The 22276-nt window shown below is 33.5% G+C and overlaps 1 protein-coding gene across 2 annotated transcripts in view; it reads right to left on the reverse strand.

Annotated features, from left to right (window-relative positions):
- The window catches only part of LOC133171514 (cytoplasmic dynein 1 light intermediate chain 2-like), a 54997-nt gene that overhangs the window by 27692 nt on the left and 5029 nt on the right, over nucleotides 1-22276 (reverse strand). The window contains exons 6-12 of one of the 2 annotated variants that reach the window (XM_061306274.1): nucleotides 22108-22201; nucleotides 21719-21854; nucleotides 21470-21584; nucleotides 20591-20692; nucleotides 19669-19767; nucleotides 17392-17497; nucleotides 15394-15506 (exon numbers count right to left, since the gene is read on the reverse strand). In XM_061306274.1, the coding sequence (XP_061162258.1) occupies nucleotides 15397-15506; nucleotides 17392-17497; nucleotides 19669-19767; nucleotides 20591-20692; nucleotides 21470-21584; nucleotides 21719-21854; nucleotides 22108-22201 (762 nt within the window). In that variant the 3' untranslated portion in view covers nucleotides 15394-15396. Of the gene's footprint in view, nucleotides 1-12793; nucleotides 15507-17391; nucleotides 17498-19668; nucleotides 19768-20590; nucleotides 20693-21469; nucleotides 21585-21718; nucleotides 21855-22107; nucleotides 22202-22276 lie in introns of those variants that run through there. The other variant, XM_061306273.1, reaches the window with a different exon arrangement.

The raw sequence follows: 22276 nt of genomic DNA on the forward strand, positions 1-22276 counted from the left end.
CAGGTTTGGGGGGTTGAGAGTGGGACTAGCAACTCTACTTTAAAAAAGGACTATAGCTAGACACGCCTAGTTAGACAAGAAAAAAATTCGTGTCAGCTTAGTTCTTGGAAGCTCATGAAACTACGTCAAGAAAACTGATGACGCTCTGTGGCAAAAGTCGGGAAGACGGGGAGGCTACAAGGCCAAACTTTCTCGTAACCAGTGCCATTAATGTGGGTACATGGAATGCCAGAACCATGCAAGAAACAGGGAGAACTGTACAAGTAGCAGAAGAGAATTAGTGAGACAAGATGGATACAATCTAGACAGATGAAACTGGGTTCAGATGAATGTGCCTTGAGCATGAGAACAGCCCGCACACCCAAGACCTCAAGTTGCCAAGAAATGACACTTAAGCAAGAACAGCATAGAGAGCACTCACTGGATGGGAAGCACACAGATCAAGAATCATCAAGGCTCTTTCCGAACTAAAGGGGAGAGAGTTAACATGAATGATATTCAATGTTATGTACAAATGAGAGCAAAGAATAAGATAAAAACTAATTTTACAACAGATTGCAGTCTTTTATTCACAGCTGTTCTGCAAGAGATGTCAACATCATGATGGGAGACATTAATGTCAAGGCAGGGAATGGTAACACCGGGTACAAAGAGGTAATTAGACAACACGGAATAGGAGAAAGGAGTGAAGATGAAGAGAAATTAGCAGAACTCATATGTGACCTCGACAAAGCGGTTATAGACGATATGGTGTTACCGCACAAATGTATACATCAAGCAGTATTGGTCATAATCAAGCAATAGCTCATATAACAAAAAATCAGATAAACCTTTTGTTCATATTTTTTAAACAATCAGATATCTTAAGAATGTTCGAAAATAGAACTACGTAAGATCACAAAATCTGTCTAGAAAGTACAGTATACCAGGACGACATGTGAAAGATTTATTAGTCAAAGGAACAGATAATGGGGGAGTATATGCAAAGGAAAAGATGGATGGAACATTTCAAGAACCTTTTAAATAGGCCAGTGTCAAATTATCTACCTAAAATACTACTAGCTAACGAAAACCTAGATATAACGAATAGTAAACCGACCAAAGAAGCAATAAACCATCTTAAGAATGGCAAACCAGCAGGACCTGATAGTATTCCTGTAGAGGTACTCACGACCGACATAGAAACAACAGTGGAAATTTTTTACACCATGTTTCAACGAATGTGGGCAGAAGACAAAGTACAACCAGATTGGAAAAATGGAATCTCATTAAGCTGCTAATAAAAACCATAAAGGTACCCTTAGGAAGCTTCACAGACATCATGGTGTGCCAGTTAAAGTGGAGATCATTATATGTACAAGAACTTATATAGAGGTTTGTCGTACAGGGTCATTCATGGAGGTCAACATACAGACCCACTGTATGTCAGACAAATCGGGACATGGGTTAAAAATAAATAATGGGTCCATCAACATCTTTATAAACATTTTATTTCCCCCTACCATTCTATTCTTTCTATGAAGGTCAGAATTGGGGGGGGGGGGTATACCATCCCACAAATAGCTGTACTTTAAGTATTCCGTTCCGTAGACAACGAGAATACTAGATTAGGAAACTAGACACTGCACTTCCATATGGTTGCAATGACTACACCAATAATGTAGGAAATCTTTCGAGTCCGCAGTCTGCCATTGTGAATGTAATTGGACTTTTTCACAGAACACTAAGGCGTAAGGAAGTCATGGTCATCGTTCATATAACAAACCAAATACATGAAAGATGTCGAGATAATGAACAGTATTCAAGCTCAAAAGTCCATTAAACAATACAAAATAGGAACAGAGCAAATAGATCTCTAAGACATCAGAGGTGGGATCAGGTGCCACGGAGGAGTGATCATCCCCTGCCGACCGGTCACACCCTCTGTGTGCTCCTTGTCATGATCGGGTAGTAACGGAAAAATCCGTCTACAATTCAGTGTGTAAATAATGGCCTAACAATTAGTATGAAAAACGTCAGTCAGCATTTGACTTAATGATAGATTGTATTTGCTGACAAGGTCATTGTATCTACCATAGAACTTAAGAAATGATGACTTTAAACGAGAGTGTTGATATTCTTGTTTTATCAACTTGTTTGTCAATAACTTACCTCGTTTTAGAAATTGTTCATACATAGAGCATGCTCTTGCGTATCGAATCAACTGAGAGATATAAACCCCGTATGAAGGTGATAAGGGTATATTGCTGCATAAGTAAGGGAAGTTGACGATTGAAAAGTTAGTCATCACGTTTATCATAAAGCATGGTTGTTAGATTACCATTAACGTCTTTTTCTAATAAAATATTCAAATATTAAACAGATGTGTCAGACTCTGTAGTATCTTTTATCTCAAGCTCACCGGGATGTATCGTGTCGACATAAGAATGGAAATAACTATTGTTAATTGACAATATGTCGTCGATATATCTAAATGTCGAGTTTAAGGCCACAGTAAGTGTTTTCTTCTTTTCAAGTAAAAGATTTTGAACAAATTCTGCTTCATATGAATACAAAAATAGGTCTGCTAATAACTGGGCGCAATTGGTATCCATGGGAATTCCAGTAGATTGTTGGAAGACTTGGTCTCCAAAAACCATATAGATATTGTCAATCAGAAACTCGAGCATCTTTTTAACGTCAACTTCAGAGTACTTGTGTGTACAATCAGATTGTTTTTGTATGTTTCTGGTATACATGTGTATACAATGTTTCATTTGAATCGCTGTTACCTTTCGTCAATAAATAATGAGGTCTACATCACATTCGCACTAAACTTCACTCTGTGCCCTTGAAACTTTCATATAGATTATTCGAAGAAGCTAAAGCAATTCCATACTTGGATTCTTCAACACCATAATAAGACGAGTGTTTGAGATTATGGATATTGTCCAACACAGGCTCTTTACATAAATGTTACGAAAGATAATAATTCCGATTCAACCCGTCGATTCCTTAAGTTTTAATTTGCTAACAAAGGTATAGACGCTTTAAACATAGCAACATTCTTAATCATGAAAAAAGTTCAGTCTTGTATTTCAAATTCCAAGTTGTATTTCTTACAGATATTTTTCAATCATAAACAAACTCTACTGCGTAGATATTGACCATCTAAAACAAAATCCTCGCAAGTGTTCTTGTTTTTTCTTCTTTCAACTATAGTCCAGCTGGACACATCATTTAATTACTGGTGATGTAAGATGGTTTAAAATGACGACCTTAAAGCTATCATTTTAAAATGTCCTAAATTCAGGGAGCCCAGATCTTTCAAATAGCAACGGAACTTCATTTCTATTGTGAATTCCATCGAGGAGTATGCTAGACGATGGGCTGAACATGAAGGGGAAACCTTAACACTCTGTCAGAATGAATTAAACGTTTTAGATTTATATTAAAGAATCGCATTAGAAAATGAACGTACAAAATGCAAACTATATATTTATCCCCTTTTATTAGACCAGAATGATAAAAGAATTGGAAATCTACAGTCATGAAAAAAATGTTTCGATTCCAGCTGACAATAGTCTTTGTTTGTAAGGCTCTTTATTATAACTGCATTTTAGAAGAACTTGGTTTTAATTCCACATCTGGTGATTCAACCTGCTTACAGTTCCCTTTCAAAAGATGAAATTCTTCAAAATCACCTTTCACTTTAATTTTCCGTACCTATACTGGATTCCTAAAACTTCATAAAAATTCTAACAAACAAGAATATAGAGACGTCACCATATACCGGTGAATGGCATCAATTTTAAACTTTTATTCAGCACTTAGGGCCATTGAGCAGTGAGGGTTCAATATTGTGACAACGTCCACCGTGACACCGAACCTCGGTTTTTAAGGTCTCATCCGAAAGACCGGTGACTTTCACTTCTACTGCCGGGCGCTTGGCGAAGGAACAGTCACTACCTATGTATACGTCTTCTGTTTAACGCGGCGCGACGAACAAGAATCGAACCCAGGCCTCCCGATCATGAAGCGAACGACCTACCATCAGGCTACCATGACCTGTCTGTGAAGGAGAAACTTTAGATGTGTTGTTTTTCAACATACTAGTATTCAAGAAGTGATGTAAATCAAATTGGATTCCAGAAAAAAATCCAAAGAACTTATGGAAAATTTAAAATCCCAAGTCTTTTCAAACATCAATGGAATCAAAACACATGACTTTTCTGCACTTTATGCAACCATTCCTCAAGATAAAGAGGGGGCTTTTTGACATCATAGACAACTACTTCCCCAATAAAATTGGAACTCGTAAATTTTCATATCTTGTCATTGGTCATCTATACAAAATTACTTTGTCAAGAATCACTCTGATTCTACATACAAGTTTTCTGAAGTACATATTATAAAGACGCTGGAGTTCCTCATTGACAATATCTATGTAGTCTTTGAAGACCTGGTCATTCAACAATCTATTGGAATTCCATTCGCACTAATTCGCACTAATTCTGCTCCTTTGATGATTTAATGTTTTTATATTCCTATGAAGCAGAATTTATTCAAAATTTCTTCATGAGAAGAAGAAAACTATTTGAATGTTTTACTGACTATAGACGATAATGGCCAACTAATAACCAAACTGTATGACAAAGGATGACTTCAGTTTTTCCATCGTCAACTTCCCTCATTTATGTAGCAATATTCAACATCACCTGTATATGTTATTTATGTCTCCAAACTGATTCTTTACGCAAGAGCATACTCTGAATTTTTAAACCGAGGCAAGTTACTGTCAAATAAGTTGATATTACAAGGATTTCAACAACCCCGTTTAAGGCAGCTTTTCGCATATTCTACGGTCGTTATGACCTTTTTTGTAAACACAGCCTATCATTGGGTCGTATTTTGTCTGATATGTTTCATACCATTTGTTAGGTCATTGTTTTATACTTAATTTGACTACGGAGTAGTCCACTTGATTAATGCATAAGGCTAATGGCGGGTATAACCGGTCGACAGGGGATGCTTACTCCTCCTAGGCACCCAATCCCACCTCTTATGTTTCCAGGAGTCCGTGTTTTTACACTGTTCACAATTCCTTTTCTTTACTGGATTTATGAGATCATTGTTCGTTATGTTCACCTTTAACACAAAAACTTCTTGCTTTTATCATTCCCTTTCCTTTCTTGCAGCGATTTATGAGGAGTTGCGCTGACAAAAAAGGACTGACGGACTGACTGACTGACGGACGGGTCAAAAACATTATAACCCCCCCCCCCCGCAACAAGTTGCGTGGGGTATAGTAACTTTGGACCCCCCTAGAAATCGTGGACCCGACCATCACCACCGCGAAATAGATGTTTCTCACGTTTGGGAAATGGATTTTACTTTTTGTTTGTTTTTGTTTTTGTTTTGTTTTGTTTTTCTTTTTTTTTTTCCTTGTTAAGAAATTTTATGGGTTTATTACGTTTTTATGGAATTCCATATACGACAGCCAAGTGCTTACTGCCAACTGCTCACTGCTTACTGCCAGCTATTTACTGCCAACTGCTCACTGCTTAATGCCAACTGCCACTGTTCATAGATATTGCCTGTTTTGTTATCTTTTATATCTTTTAAGTCATATATGGCGTAATTTTTATAAGTTCAGACTAACTAAAATTAAAAAGATCTTCCTATTTATTTTATTACTTTATATAAAGATAGGACTTTCCTGTAAATTACACAATTTAAAACAATCAGTTTCAAAGATATAAGAAATTTAAAACAATAATCGATTTATTTACCGACTCCGCATTTAATTAACAGACACAGTTTAAAATCAATTTAACTATGGAAACATGAGGTAATTCAAGTTCAAAACCGGTGAAAATTTTTATTTGAAATGAAATAACATATGTCATGTTAATTTACACTCAATCTCGTATTTTTTATTTTTCAGCTCAGATACGCATGCATGAATAAATTCCATAATAGCAAGAATATTACAATAATAACAAAAAATTGGCGGATTCAGGAATTTTGAAATGGTGAAGGCGAGGAAGGAATTAATATGAGGAAGGAGTATTTCTACATATCCTTACAGGCAAATAATTCAATAGCTTTTTTGACAGGGGGTGGGGGGGGGGGGTTGAAGGCTTATATAACGTCAGAAAGGGAGGTGCAGGATCCTGAGTAACATTTGTTGGTTTACGCATTTATACCAGAAATACTAATGAAAAATCAGAATACAATGCATTAATTTTATTCCATGTGAAAACAATTGACCTCAGGCAAAAATCAATCAGCTATTGAATTATTTGTAAGCGAGGAAATGTGGGAATTAAATGTTTTATTTTTAAGAGGAAATACTAATTCTTTCAATTTACTTCTCCCTCTCCGTCAAAGTTCCTAAATCAGCATTTTTTTTTTAAATATTGTAAGGACTACACACGCTAACACTAATACCCGTTTACATTTCACATCCATTTGATTAAATATTAATGGGAATTTGGCCATTAAATCTTGTTTGAATGCAAAGAAAAGTTCATTAGTAATGGATTGATAATTTTAAAACCAGTGTCAAAAAGTTAATTGCTCTTATTTACACCTCCTCTCGTAAGGTGGGGGGGGGGGGGTTTAGAAAATTTTATCATTTGAAATCAGGCTTCAAAACATCACCAGATTTTCAAATTCTCATGGAAATGGATAAATGATCATTAATGTTAAACTTATGTAAAATTCAACATATCAGACATCGTCGCAAACAACGGCTAAAATTTGTGATCCTTTCCCGTCCTGGAAAGAGCTATATGCAGACTCCGAATCGTGGCTTGAGACGATACATATCAGATTAATAAAGTACATTTCTTACTTGTTATCTCATTTGAAATTGGTAATGAAATACATGTAACTATTTTTATTGTTTCTGTAATAAAAAACATACCCCCCCCCCTCCCTCGGGAAACAACAAAAAACCCTTTGGTATGAGTTTGTGAAAATAACAATTCATAATACCTGTAAAAACATATCATTGTTTCAAAGTGGGGGATGCAAATAAATATCCGTTTTCCGTTGATTTGTTTAGTGATAAACACAAGTTTTACCAAAATTATAGACTTAACTCTCTTCGATTTTCCAAATAAATTATTTTTTATGAAAATTCACATAAATTTCTACATAAATAAAAAAAATCATTCAAATATGTCATAGGATTTATTCAAGCATGCGTATTAAAGATATTAAGATATCAAAATATAGGCAATATCATCTATAAGCAGTAGCGGTTGGCAGTAAGCAGTGAGCAGCTGACAGTAAGCAGTTGGCTGTCGTATATGGAATTCCATATTATATTTATAGAGCCGACGTGTAAAAAAAAAACAACAATTAAACATTCATTTATGTGTTTCATCATCAGCAATATACAAACAGCATTGATTTTATGAGAAAATAATTAAAATTATAGTTTTAGCAATTTTATTTTTAAAATTTCATTACTATCTGACGTCTTAAGCGTAAAGTTTTGAAAGACCATCGTATGTTGCCTTTGGATATGATTTTCCTGAGTTAGTCAAAGTCCATTGATTCTGGGTATAGAAAACAAGGAGAAGATGATAAAAGGGAACAGGTCCCCTTGTAGTATCCCTGGTATTGGGTCTGTTGTGAACCTCCTCCACGTCTTTGTTGGTCCACCAGGTGACTGTCATTGATGGATCTCCAAAATTGGGCTTCCAATCCATGTCCTTAGCAAGAAAAGCAGGAACACTGAAGTCACGTCATGAAAATAAATAGATTTATTAGCATAATTATACATATGTTATCTAGAATAAGATTTGTTTATAGCATGATTCCTGGGGCTACTGTAGCGTCACAATGCTAGGTAGGCAATAAAAATTGTAGAAACTATTATCTTTTTAAGACCATAACTAAAGTCATATATTATATAATAATATGCAAGAATCTTCATATGTGAATTCAACTTTTCCCATCATCCCAACTTTTATTAGGATGGAGTGCCTAACAAGTCAAATCTTTTTAAGAGAATTTACATAATCTATGTAGAATACTTGTCCTAAACAAAAAATGTTAAATGAGTCTTCATGAAGTGAAGATTTTTTTATTCGTAACATCGGGTTAGAGGGAGTCAATACGATGACGTCATAATAAAAAAACATCATAACAGACTAACGTCACAAAGCATTTCTGTTGTCCAGAAAACATTTGGGATAATCTGAGACTGTACAACAGCTATAATCTTGAAACAATGGAGAGATTCGGGAACAAATCAATTGATCAGTGTCTAAAGTCAAGTCTGTTAGACTATTTGTCAAAAAAGAAGACCCGAACAATGACTCCAGTGGTAAGCTTCAACAGGAACTTCTGATTATTTCTTTTTAAAAGGAAATTAATAAAGCACATCGAAGAACTATTTTACAACATGCCATGGCTTAGAAATTTCTAAAAGATAATTAGGAATGTTCATTCTATATTTTCTTTTTCATTTATTTTCTAGAGACGAAACATTCTACAAATCGTCATCTTTCTCTTTGAAAAAGAAACTTCGGACAAACATGAATTTTTGTATTCCGACAAGAAAGACATTGCTGGTAAGACAATGAAATGTTTGTCTGTAAAACCAAAGATTTTTCGATTTGCAAAAAGTACTAATAAGATTACAATACCGTTTACATACATGTAAAACATGCAAATCTATCTTTTTTTATTACCAGTGCAACAGAAGAGATTTATTATATTCTCGTACTTATTCTTGGAAGCATTAAAGAAAAACTTGATTACAGACAAAGACATAACAACACACAACAGAATGTGGTCCCAACATTTGCAGGATCTAGTCAACGGTGGTAAGTTTCATTTATTATGTTGGTCATTAAAACAAAATATTCGTCGCCCGCGTGGCGCAGTGGTTAGAGCGTTCGCTCTTTCTCGCGGAGTAAGGAGTTGATCCTTACGTCGCGGGTTCGAATCCCACTGTGGAACGTGGAGATCGGTCCTTCGGATGAGACCGTATAAACCGAGGTCCCGTGTCGCAGTAGGTGCTAGCACGAAAAAGATCCCTCACTGCTCAATGTCCCTGAGTGCCGAGTATAGGTCAAAATTTGCAGCTCTCCACCGGCAAGTGGTGGCGTCTCCATATGAGCGAAAGACTCTCGAGAGGGACGTTAAACAATTAACAAACAAACAAAAACAAAATATTTCTTTATTGATTTAATAGAGTCTGGTAGATTTTTTTTTATTTATCTGCATTAGGCGTATTTATATCTTCAAAACCTCTTCAGAGTTCAGCTATTTCATTGATACTATAATCGGATCTTTTTTTTCAGGAAATGAAAAAGAAGCTAAAAACTATCTTAGAATTTTAGAGGACGGGGAAGAAACGATATTCAATGTAAGTATTATCAGGCCCGTAGGAAGCAATTTCAGTTTGGGGGGGGGGGGGGGGCATAGCCATACATTTTCAGTTGAGGGGGCACTATCAACTATCAAAAATTTCTTGACAAGCAAAAAAAAAAAAAGGTCATCAGACGTATTTATTGAGGGGGCACAGGCATATAGTAGCTATTTTTTTTTTTATAGTAATCTATATATCGGCAAAATTATTGGGGGGGCACGGCCCCCCGTGCCCCCCCCCCCCCCCGGTTCCTACGGCCATGATTATATCTGGGACACTTCACCACCCAATTTAATCGGAGGCGGTGCATCTTAAATTTAATTTGTGTTTGTCATTGATCCTTTAACCTCACAAAAATTCTCTCCAGTTATTTAAACAGCCAGTCAATTTTCTTATTACAGATAAAACGATTTCAACGTCAGCTTAAAGCCACAGACTTACACGTAGAATTCTTGGCAAAAGGAGAAAATGATCTCGAGACGGAAATGGAGGAACAGAAAATTCAGTTCCGTTGTAGGAGACCAAACTTGTTCGAGAGAATTGGAATGAAACTGAAAAAGCTGTTTAATTAATATGACCCTAAAGACTCTTTTTTTGCGAAGTTTCAGGACATCAACTTAAATTCCAGAGAACTGTGTTTCGTTAGATGTACATGTATAAGCTTCGTATGTGACTTTCTATGTGGCAGTTCAGCTACATGTCATCACCACCATTACTATTTTCATCATCATCCTTTCTTTTTTTTTAATCGGTTTCTTCGTAGAATCATTCTTTTTGTTCAGAAAATTTCATTTTCATGCATCTACTTTGAAATTTTACTGATTTTTTTGAGGGGGAGGGGGGTCTTAGTTTGAAAAAAAAATATATTACTATGGAGTTTTTTGAGGGATTCTTTTAAGCATTGATAAAAAATAAACTCATTTATCACTTTCAATGGTGTTCGTTTATTTCAATAACCCAATTTTATTTGAAAACGACAAGCAGAAAATACAGGCAAGTAGTACAGAAAATCAAAAAGGATTCGGGAACAAGTTTTAAAAACTTGTACTACTAATCCGTTTCCTTATAAATTATGATTAAGATGACAGACCCTTATTAGATAGTCACAAAACAAGGTTTTAAGCTGCTTAAAAAATGATACATGTATTTGAAATAAACATACATGTTAAATTAGAAAGCATGTCGATTCATACAATGAAGGACATTCTAATTACTTGTATACAGAGGAAATCTAATGGATTTGTACAATATGTATGAGAGAAAGAGAGAGAGAGAGAAACAACAGAAAATGGTTGAATTCACAGAAAAAATACTTAAAGAATAAAAACACTAGACAAAATTGCAAACGCACCACCAAATGAAATTAATATTTTACTTTTCAAAACTTGTTAATATGGAATTCCATATACGACAGCCAACTGCTTACTGCCAACTGCACACTGCCTACTGCCAACTGCTCACTGTCTAAAGCCAACTGCAAGCTGCTTACTGCCAACTGCCACTGCCCATAGATGATATTGCCTGTTTTGTTATCTTTAATATCTGTAATACGCATGCTTGAATAAACCCTATGCAAGAAAAGAACGGCGAACGATAGTATTGTTCTGCCAACAAAGTTCAATTTTCAAAAGTTAACACATTTGAATGATTTTTCATATTTATGTAGATATTTATAGGAATTTTCCTAAAACATAACTTATTTAGGAAAACAGCGAGATAAGTCTTTAATTTTGGCAAAACTTGTGGTTTTCACAACGGAAAACGGAAATTTATTTTAACCCCCCCCCCCCTCCGTATAGCAACAATTTCTCTTTATATGTATTATGAATTGTTATTTCACAAATTCATACCCCCCAAAGGTTTTGTTGCTTCACCGGGGGGGGGGGGGGGGCGGTATGTTTACCGACTAAAAACAGGAAAATAGTCATTTTATTACCAATTTCAAATGAGATAACAAATAAAAATAAATGTACTTTATCAATCTGATATGTTGAAGTACTAGTATTTGAAAATCTTGTGATGTTTTAAAGCTTGATTTCAATCGATTAAATTTTCTACCCCTCGTGAAAGTAGTTATAAACAAGAGCAATTAACTTTATTACACTGTTTTTCAAAATTATTAATCCATTATTAATGAACTTTTCTCTGCATTCATACAAGTTTTAATGGCCAGATTGCCATTTATGTAAAATGTAGTCTGAAATCGAGAGTTAGCGTGCGTAGTTCTTACAACAATAACAAAAACTGGCAGATTTAGACATTTTTGAACTGTGAAGGCGAGGAAGGAGTAAATCGGAAGAAGGAATATTTCCTCTTAAAAACAAAACATTTAATTCCCATATTTCTTGCAGGCAAATAATTCAATAGTTTTTTGACGCGGGGGAGGGGGGGGGGTGTTATCCAGCACTATCTTTCAGCGTTTCTTTTCACCTATGAAAAGTACCTGTATTTGTTATATGTGTCTTATTTAAATCGTTTTTTATGGCTGCAAAAGCATTGGTGGTGGGGGTAGTCCCCCAGTAAATTGCCAACATATACTATACAGTAGTGCACCATCAAAAATGACAACTGTGACCTTTTTTATTACTTGTCAAAGGATTTCTGTTGGGTTATGCCCCCCCCCCTCCTCCCCAGTGTATTTTTTTCTCTTTCTGATTTTCTTTTTCTTTCATTACTTACAATATGTATTCTTTCTTTTTTCCCCCTTACATAATGATTAATTTATAATTTATTAATGATATAGATGTCATACTAAAAAAATCTCTATAATAGAGGAAATAATGGATAAGAATGAACCCAATATCCTACTAAGAGTTTGCCCCCCCCCCCCCAATGTTTTCTGACGTTATATAAACCTATAATCTCTCCCCGTCAATATTTGCCTTAAAGGAATGTGGGAATTAGATGTTTTGAATTTAATTAAGGGGAAATACTCTTTCCTCCTATCAATCCCTTCCGCGTCTTCACCGTTTCAAAGTTCCTGGATAGGTCAATTTTTGTTGTAATTATCCTATGATAGGGTTTATTCAAGCATGCGCATTAAAACACGCAAAATCATCGATAACTAGCAGCTGTCAGTAAGCGGCTGGCAGTACGCAGTTGGCTGTCGTATATGGAATTCCATACGTTTTGGAAGGGAATTAAAGTTTTTTTTTTGTTGTTTTTTTTGTGAAGGAATTTTTGGGTTGGAAATTTTTCTTTGACTGGGATAGACCCCCCCCCCTTTTTTTTTTTTTACAGATACAGTAAAATACGCTTATAACGAAGAACCAGGGACGGACGAATTTGCTTCGTTATAAACGTAGTTCGTTACATCTGTTAAATTAATACATCATTTTATAAGTGTCAATTCATTATAAGTGTGTTCTCTATAAGTATGTTTTACTGTATTAAAAAAAAATGAATGAATGAGAAGGAATGTGATGTTTCAACATTTATTTCATTTTTTTCAAGTAAACAAAATCCACGACCCATTAACTGTAGCTAATCATTACAATATGGCTTTGGCTTTAATAAATAGGCTAAAAGGTTTCATTTGCATCTCGTATACATAAATAACTGGCCAATACAGTGGTCATCAAACACCTCTGCATTAAATGACCTGTGACCAGTCTGATGGTTTGCATTATCCACAAACGCTTCCTACATTATTTCAACATTTTTTGTCAAAAAATTAATTATATTGATGTTTAAGAGCATTTTATCCTTTTCATAAAAATATATAACCATATTTGTTGTATACAGTAATTACAAGTGAAATTTTCTGTCTCTAAAGCTACTGAGTGCAAATAGTTCACAGGTTTGGAGTATTAAACATGATGCAAAGTTCATAAAATCTGAAAAAAAGCCTAAGGCAATAGAAGTATGAGCTTGTTTGTGAAAGATATTCTTTTCTGTTTTATATGGATGTATATTGTTTTTTTTTTCAAAAGTACATTCAGGTGCTTTGTTTATTCTTTTGAAACATTACATGGAATGTTATGATAAACTTAAAATATTAAAGTCTAGCTGTGACAGTAAAAAATACAAATCTAAAAGTTTCCACAAGTTTACAGTGTTATAAACTGACTTGACTAGCTCGTGAGTTCTACAAATAAATGTTGTTTGGGCAAGACAAATGAAAAACGAACACAGTGTCTAAACGAAAACAGGAAATATAATCAAGTCATTTGACAATATTTCCTCCTGAAAAGCTAACATAAAAATGTTCATGTTTTTACAAATTTCAATGCTTATTTTCTAGTCAAAAGAAAGTGCATATGAAAAAAAAGAAAAAGCTTTAATTCCTTATACAGTTTCTTCTAAGATATTATAAATTATTGTCTTTTACACATTTGCAGAGTTTTTAAATGTCATGGGAGTCATTTATCTTCTTTAAATGACAATGCAGCTAACCTGCATTTTAAGAATATGATGATAAAATATATTTACAGGAAAAAAAATTAAGTACAAAAATTATATCACTAACCCAATTTCTTTATATAAGGTTTCATAACATATTTTTTTTTTGGTAATTTTCAAACTAAATGGACAAAATATAAAGAAATCAAGTACATATACACTTTATGTTTACATTGAAGTATTAAACAGCCTTATCATAATTTCATTCTTCAAATAAATGCACAATTTCATTAGCAATACACAATAAATACCATTTACAGCACACAGTAATGTAATTATGCACAAAAAAAAAAAAAATCTAGAGTTTATCAAACTTGCCGCATACATCTGCACCATTATACATAGACATTTATTGTAGTAAAGTATATAAATATTGCACTATAGCTTCCCATGTGATATGAGACAAACTTCTCTCTTAAATAATAAATGGGAGATTTCTATCATAGCCATGTAACTTTGAAATTCAATATCAATACTGAAAAAAATATTATTCTGTGCACTATTATTTGTCAAGCATTTATTAAGGGAATACTTAAGGGGACCATGCCAACAGGACTATGGACTGTGTACATTATTGGAAATGGACTTTTTTTGTATCCTTCTGGATCAACACAATTCAAAGAACAGAGCACTTCTGTCAACAGAGATCCGTAAAATTAAAAAAAACTGGGATGTCTTCAACAATAACTTTCAACTTAAACAAATATGATCTACTACAATATTACAAATCTGAAAGGAAGACATAGATGAATATCCTATTATTTGTCCTTTTTTACGGAAAAATTGATCAAACACACTATTTCATAAATTAATTGCAAGGAAATATTTTGATCTTTAGTAATTCACAATTTAAGAAAAAAAATTACATACAGAAACAAAAGTAATGATTTATATGTTTCATTCATAACTTTTTACCTGAATGGTCTCTTTAACAAAGATGCTTGTTTATTTCCCTTTTCTGTTTAATCTCTGCATATGTGTAAGTTTTCCTCTATTTACATATAAATTGTAAAAATTTGAATCCGAATTGACACAGCCATTCTTTTGACAATTAATTCAACCAGTTTTCTACTGAGTGGCTCAAAGCAAAATCATCATGAAGATGGAAATAAATAAATACAGCACTTTAAAAAGCTATCAACACGTCACTTGTAGCTCAACAGAACAACCCATTTTTTGCACAATATACTTCAATAAAATGATACACTGGCTTTTCCTATGATAAATAAAATGTGGAGAGGATTCTTAATCAAAAGTACCTATAGGCTTAGTCTCTTTATCCACACAAACAGACTATATACATCTTTATTTATTTATTTAACCATTCTGGGACTTGGTGCAGAATAAATATTAACATCTGAATATCACATCATATGTTTATACTTGTGTCTGGCAACCCAGAACTTCAAAAAAAAAGGATTTCAGTGAAATCCCACCATACGACTACCTATGAAATCATATGAATACCATATGGTTATCTTTTCCACCCTGGATGTTTTTATATCTTTTCATACGGTTCATCACAGAAAATGAAGCAGAATAGGCACCCCGCCCCCTAGATCTATATACAGACAGGAAGCAGGTGCCCTTGTGTTGTCAGTCTGTATGGTGTTTGATTTTTTTCACGATGCTGCACTGTCCGGTCCATTGGGTTTAACTTCTGGTGTCATTTTCTTGGACTTCTGCAATCGCTCCAACTCGGCTGCAGCTTCTCGAGATACGGCAGCTTTATCTGGAAAACATCATAGAACAGCTTTTATGGAGTATTTTACCAGGAGTTAACTTGCAGTAGTGGGTTCCTACATTATGCTGCATGAACATATTCCAAAGCTTATAAATGAATAAACTCTTACCACAAAACAAAATTTGAAAGCATTTCTGCACACATTTCAGGTAAGAAAACAAATTGATAGCTTTACCATCTACACCTATTTTTGCCTTTTTCCAACTAGTTTTTGCTACTACATTAGCTGCGCCTAAATATCTGTAATACTCGGTTTTAAAGAAATCCAAAAGCATAAGGATATTATTAATCAGTTTGCACTTCATAAATTTGTAATGACACTTCAAACCTCAGAACTCATGCAGTGAAATTGGAGAAGACACTATATACATGTACATTATTTGTACCTATCGCTGTGTACTCAAGAGAGGCCTAGCATTTTACAGAATTCTATAGTTTTCATACATATGGCCACATGCAAAGAAATCCTAATAGATGCTGACTTTTACCACAAACTTACCTTCCATAAAATCTACTCAAGAGACCACTAAGAAAGTCGTGTGATTTTGTGGAGAGAATTACTGACATTTACATGTAACTATCTGGTCTTGTGCAAATGGAAAATGTGAAACAATAAAAAGTTTTGTTCAATATGAGTTTTATATCAAAATCAAGCTTCTTATTCAATACTTGGTTAATGCACATGTATTTTTTTTTTAGATAATCTTATGTTAATGGTGAGCCTTCAAAATAAAATTTTGCAAAACCTTCAAATATATGACATCAAAATGTTAAAAAATCACAGAAATCCCACACTTCTACTGATTTAATAAAAACGTAACAAGTTTTAAATATAAAAATAGGCATGAGCCAATAGCATTGATTGGTAAATACAGCAGCAACAGAGAGCAGTGAACTCTACAAAAGAGCCTAGAGCAGTTTTCACAGGGGCAGAAAAACTTCATATACAAAAAAAAAAAAAAAAAAAAAAAAAAAAAAAAGAGAAATGAATTTGGCTTAACTTGTAATGAAGGGTTTTAAGACCATTATAATAACAATAACTTTTCTTTCTCTTTTTCGATCCTACAAAGTGTGCATTTTTTATTCTCATTTATAGAGAAAATAATGCAACACACCACTTTCACCCTTTTATTGTTTTTTTTTTCTTTGGAGGATGAAAGATGGTGTAACTTAATCTTAAATATCCAGAATTTGCAATCTGAAATGTTTCCCTTGAAAACTGCTGGGGGGTTTTCAAATGACCCAAGTTACTATGGTTACCTCTGGATTTTTGCATAACAGGTCTACGAACACTCAAAACATTCCTATTGCTTTCCACATCCATTGCTGCATGCAAATTTATCCGCCTACCACCTAGACCATGACCAACATGCTTCATTAAATATTACATATAATTATTACAGTGTGTGTGCTAAAATGCAGGACAATGGACATTCCCTTATGGTTTAAAAATTACATGGTTGATCACCCCTACTACTTTAAGGGTTAAAATAAATATCAAGTTTTCTTAAAAAGGGTGTTCAGTGATTTATTCGATTAATTCCATATGCTTGTCAGGGCTAGGAGAAGCCTGGTGAATTGCAAGTATGCTAGTGTTGGGGTTCATACCTGTTAAATCTCCTGCAGAGAATAAAAATATGTTTCAGTTGGATAAAAAACATTTTAAAAATCATTGGAATGTAGTTAAATTTTTTTTTGTTTGCTTGTTTTTTTTTTCAATTTTCATGCATTTCTTTTAATCATCAGTATGAAATGGGAATCAATGGGTCTAATGAGAATCATTTTGGTAGGCTTGGGAATGGGAAGGGGGAAGGGGGTGGGTGGAAGAGAGACATTTTTTTAATTTTTTAGTAGAAGTTAGCATGCTATGTACCTGCTTTTGTGGCACCTGGTGTCTTTGCAGTACTTTTGTTCAGTAGACTGTTAAAGAAGTTGGCCAGCATGCCTTCACTGGTCGGAGTTCCCTTTCCTGCCTCCATCTAAATAAAATAAAAATCTCCATTTTATTAAGGAAGCTGTATCACAAAAAATTAATTTTATACAAGAAATTACACTGTAGCTGTCTACATTTTAATTTCATGTATCTAAAAATGAATTTGCAATATTAAAAGCAGACATTTCATGCACATATTCAAATGAATTTTTTCTTTTGGTCCTGCAAAATCCTCAATGAAATGAATGTTTTTATTTAAATAGTGTATATATTTTGGAGAAAATATAATTGTTGCTTTGTATACCCCATTTCCCTCCCCATTAGTGTTGTATATTGATTGTTTTTATACCTCCTCCAGTTATTCTTTCCCCCATAACAATCTAAATCTACATCACTCATAATGGGCACTGTCTCTTTCACCAACATATTCATGCATAAATGTCATTGAAATACACTGCATAACATGTAAATAAATGCACCCACATTTATGGAAGATATAAAACAGTGCATTTTTCTTTTTCTCTTCCTAATACTAGGTACAAATTTCATAAGCTAGCTGATATTATATAAAAAATATTATATGCTGAATTATACACGATATTTATGGAGAGTTCCATTTTTATATGTATATATATATTTATATATTTCTGCAATCTGGCATAAATCATTATGAATAGAGTGTGTACTTGAAAATGAAAGGTTGGCCTTCTAAACAGTTTTCTAACAGTAGTACACTGTACACTTCATATATTGAAAATTTGATACAAGTACATATATATCATTTGATGAAAAAAAAAATTACATATAAAAATATTTGCTTTGAAGATAAATTCAATTACTCTCTCTTAAACGGCTCCAGTTATATGTACATGTATTTAATAAGCAAACTACATTTAGTTGTGCTTAATTTTTTTTTTTAAAAAAAGAACTGTGCTACATGTATTTTTGGAATTAAAATGTTGATGATCTCTAGTTGATTATACATGTAAATAATGACATATTCATGAAATAATAATTTTTCTCTGACAAGCAAACTGAACATGTTCCTGTGCCAATTCAAATGAAAGCAATGTCATGCTTGTTAAATTAAAAAAAAAATTAACAAATAAAGAAGAGTCGAAATTCATGATGTTTTAAATGCAAGATAAATGTAACACAGGAATACATTCAAGTTAACTTGTCTTTTTTTTTAACAGTAAATGTTCAGCAATGCAATCAGTTAAAAATGCATGTAGATAAAGAAGAAAAATCAAAATAGAATTTGAAATACAAAATCTACTGAGCTAAGCAAGTATGCTGCTGACATTCAAGTCACAGTTAATTCACTGGGTAGAGGAAAACAAGACATATATGGTACACTGAATTAACAATAATGGCACAGGGACCACACAGTAAAAACTCAGCATACTGCAAAGCTCAATTTGATGCTAATTAATAAAATTAATGCTCATTAACAATCTTATATCTCAAGTCAAAGCAGCATTCCATCAAATTCAAAATTTGAAAACTTATGATACTTTGCACAGACACACCATGTTTTTTGGCATGTCTGTGAAGAAGATAAAAGACTAAAATATACATCATTCTGCTGAAATGAAGCTGATAACTGAGTGCATTTAGAGTTTACATGTCAAACCTATAAGGAAACTTACCAGCCTCTATAAACATAAACAAAAATAAAATCAAAATCAACAGTGTAATTGTCTATAACAATACAAGATTTATATGTAAAACTTCATTAAAATTATTACATCAAATCTATTTTGTGACCATAGAGACGTTACAAAGTGATCATTAAATTTACATTTGCTGATAAAGACATAGTACTAAGTATCATTCCGGTGAAATGTAACATGCTTTTCTTATAATCTACATAGGGATATGCAAAAACGGCAACTCCAACATTTGATCCAATCAAAACACATACACTTGACTTATCAAACACTGCAATCAATTCACCTTAGTCTTATTCTTGCCTATTTTTGGCTTGATATTGACATTATAAATTGATAGGAAATAAATGAACTAGCATCAAAAACATGCATTTCTTGTTAGATGCAAACATGATCAAAACACACTCTTATCTTCATTCCCTTAAATAACAGAAGAAAATCCCTTTTAACTAGTTACTAAATCGAAACATAAATAAAATGCATTCTTACACAGACTAACTACAGAACTGTGTATAATTGTTGTTAAGATAGAGAGGTATGTTACCTTCTTTGGAGAGCTGGTGAGGGGGGTTGTAGTACTGTTTGTGGTCTGGGTACGAGGAGGAGTGGTCCTGGGTGGAGCTGCTTGTCTTGGTGGTGTCTCCTTAAATTAACAATAGAATGTATTATATTGAATTTTCTGAAGAAAGTATTCTATTCTCTTCCCTAATTTATCTTCAAAAGTATGTGCCAATATATCATATACAGTCAAACCTCATCTTGAACTTGATAGAACTGAGAAAAAAAACTTCCGAGATATCTAAGGGTTCTAGATATTGAGGTTAAAACATATAAGGAGAAAGTGGTTGGAACTTCCAACTCCTTCGACATATCCATGGTACATGTATTCAAGATATCAGTGTTTTTTACTCTTAAGTTCAACTGCTATAAATCAGCTTAAAGAAATAAGTTGATAAAGTAGACAGTTATCTCAGTTGAAATACTGTACAGCTAAAAAATTCCATAAGCTGAATGTACTTTCTTGATGCCTATCTTTTAACTGTGTTTGTCTGACGTATCAATGTCTCACAACTCTTGACTTTAATATATTTACAAAGTGGTTTTGGTAATTTTTACATGTATATTTGATTAGGTTGTTCAGTTTGATCTTTTCTGATAACCCAGTCTTTAAACATTCTGATAAAATATCACACAGACTAGCAAATTGAATGCATTTTATCAAGATTATTATGACAATCATGAATGAAACAATTTTTAACACTGATAAAATTTGCTACTAATAAAGAATAGGACAGCTATGATGCAAAGCATTTGCTAATTCTATGGACCTTACAAGCTGTTTAGAAAAGCCAATGGTTGTTATCTTTTTTCCACATTGTAAATCATAATTTCTCACTATCAGAGATGATGTATTTATTGATTTGCTGAGCTCAAGATGTTGCCAGTAATTTATCTAAGTTAATTACCCCAGCAGGTCCAGGTGCTGGTTGTTTATTCAGAATGCTCTGTTGTTTCATCAGGAAAACTTGTTCATCTTCAGCAACCACCTCAGCATCCCTTTGTATTGGCTACATATAACAAACATCAGAGTGCATTAACCAATCAAACATCAGAGGGCAATGACTAATCAAATATCAGAAGACACTGATCACTCAAAAAGTTATTACATTTTGAAAGATATCTATTTTCAAATCTTAAAGCTGAACACGATTTGTAACAGGAATGTTCTGCCATATTCTTTTATTCAGTTGTTATATCTAAGGGCCCCTTTATACGTCATTCACTTAGTGACTGTTCAGTGTAATCAGTTGTCACCTGTGTAGATGGACGTATGCTACATAACTATTGTAAAACACTCAGTAGCAACAAAAGTTACTGTGTGCTTCTTCCACAGCAGAAGAGAAAGATACCAAGAAACTTACACGGTTGCACAGGTCAGTGCAGTATACAAACACAAATACACGTATACTGCAATAAAATGTAAATAAAGATAATGTAAGATAATCAGCATGAACATGTGTCGTCCATTCCACACAGGTACCCATGACAAGAAAGCAGTCAGGTGTAACAGATGTGAAGGGTATACCCCAGTGCTAATATCGGAAATAGTAAAAATAACATGGCTTATGCCTATTTGTGAGTTGTGTTCAGCTTTAAAAAGAAAAGATTATAATTATTTATTTTTTTTTTTTACAAATATTATCGAGTCACATTATTTTCTGTTGGTTTTAAAAGACACATATGACTGTTTACACTAAATGTATGTCAAAATTATAAATTAATCCTGCAATCATTGTACTTTATAAAACTGAAACTGTTAGTTATGATTCGTAACACGACTTTACCTTCCTTGTACTACTAGGTTTTGTGATGACGTCTTCATAGCAGTCGTCTGGTTTCATGGAGTGTAAATTTTCATACAATATACTTATCTTCTTCTCATTATCCCAACCAGCAGGACTGAAATAAAAGGGAAAAGGTCCCATAAACATAAAGCAACGAAAAATATACACTGACTGATTCCAATTACTGAGAATTCATTATCACTTAAGCACAACAGAAGTTGATTTGGTTTACATTTTGTTGAAACTTACACAAAAACACAGTCTTTTTCCACTACATATGCTGGTGACGAAAAGGGGAAGCCATAAATTCTATGCACTAGATATTTGTACAATAAATCACAGTTCTTTTCTTCTTTGACAGAGGTATAAACTAAACCTGCACCATCTTTGACTAGGTTAAGGACAAAGTGTATCATTTTTTTTACCCACAACATTTCTCTAGTACTTAAATGAAAATGAAATTTTGATTTACAGTGCATGTTGAACATACTGCTATGAAATTCATGTTTGTGTACATTTAGACAGTCTTTCACCTAAAAGTATGTTGTTGTTTTTTTTTTATTTTGTATTCTGCATTTCACATGTACATTGTAAAATTGAACACTGATTCACAGATATATAATTTATTTGAAGGATACAGTGCAAACAAAATTTCCTAATGTGTTGCTGTATGAAATCGAAATGCTCTTCTTTAAAGTCATGCTCTTTTTCTAAATTTGAGATTGCATCACTCTGAAAAAAAAAAGAGATATAACTGAATTTTAAAAGAATTTAAATCAACTTTGGAGCTGATCTATTCTACTTAAC

The sequence above is a fragment of the Saccostrea echinata genome, unplaced genomic scaffold (genome assembly GCF_033153115.1).
Source record: "Saccostrea echinata isolate AGI-Se365-2 ecotype Australia unplaced genomic scaffold, CSIRO_AGI_Sech_v1 ptg000054l, whole genome shotgun sequence".
Taxonomy (NCBI): Eukaryota; Metazoa; Mollusca; class Bivalvia; order Ostreida; family Ostreidae; genus Saccostrea; species Saccostrea echinata.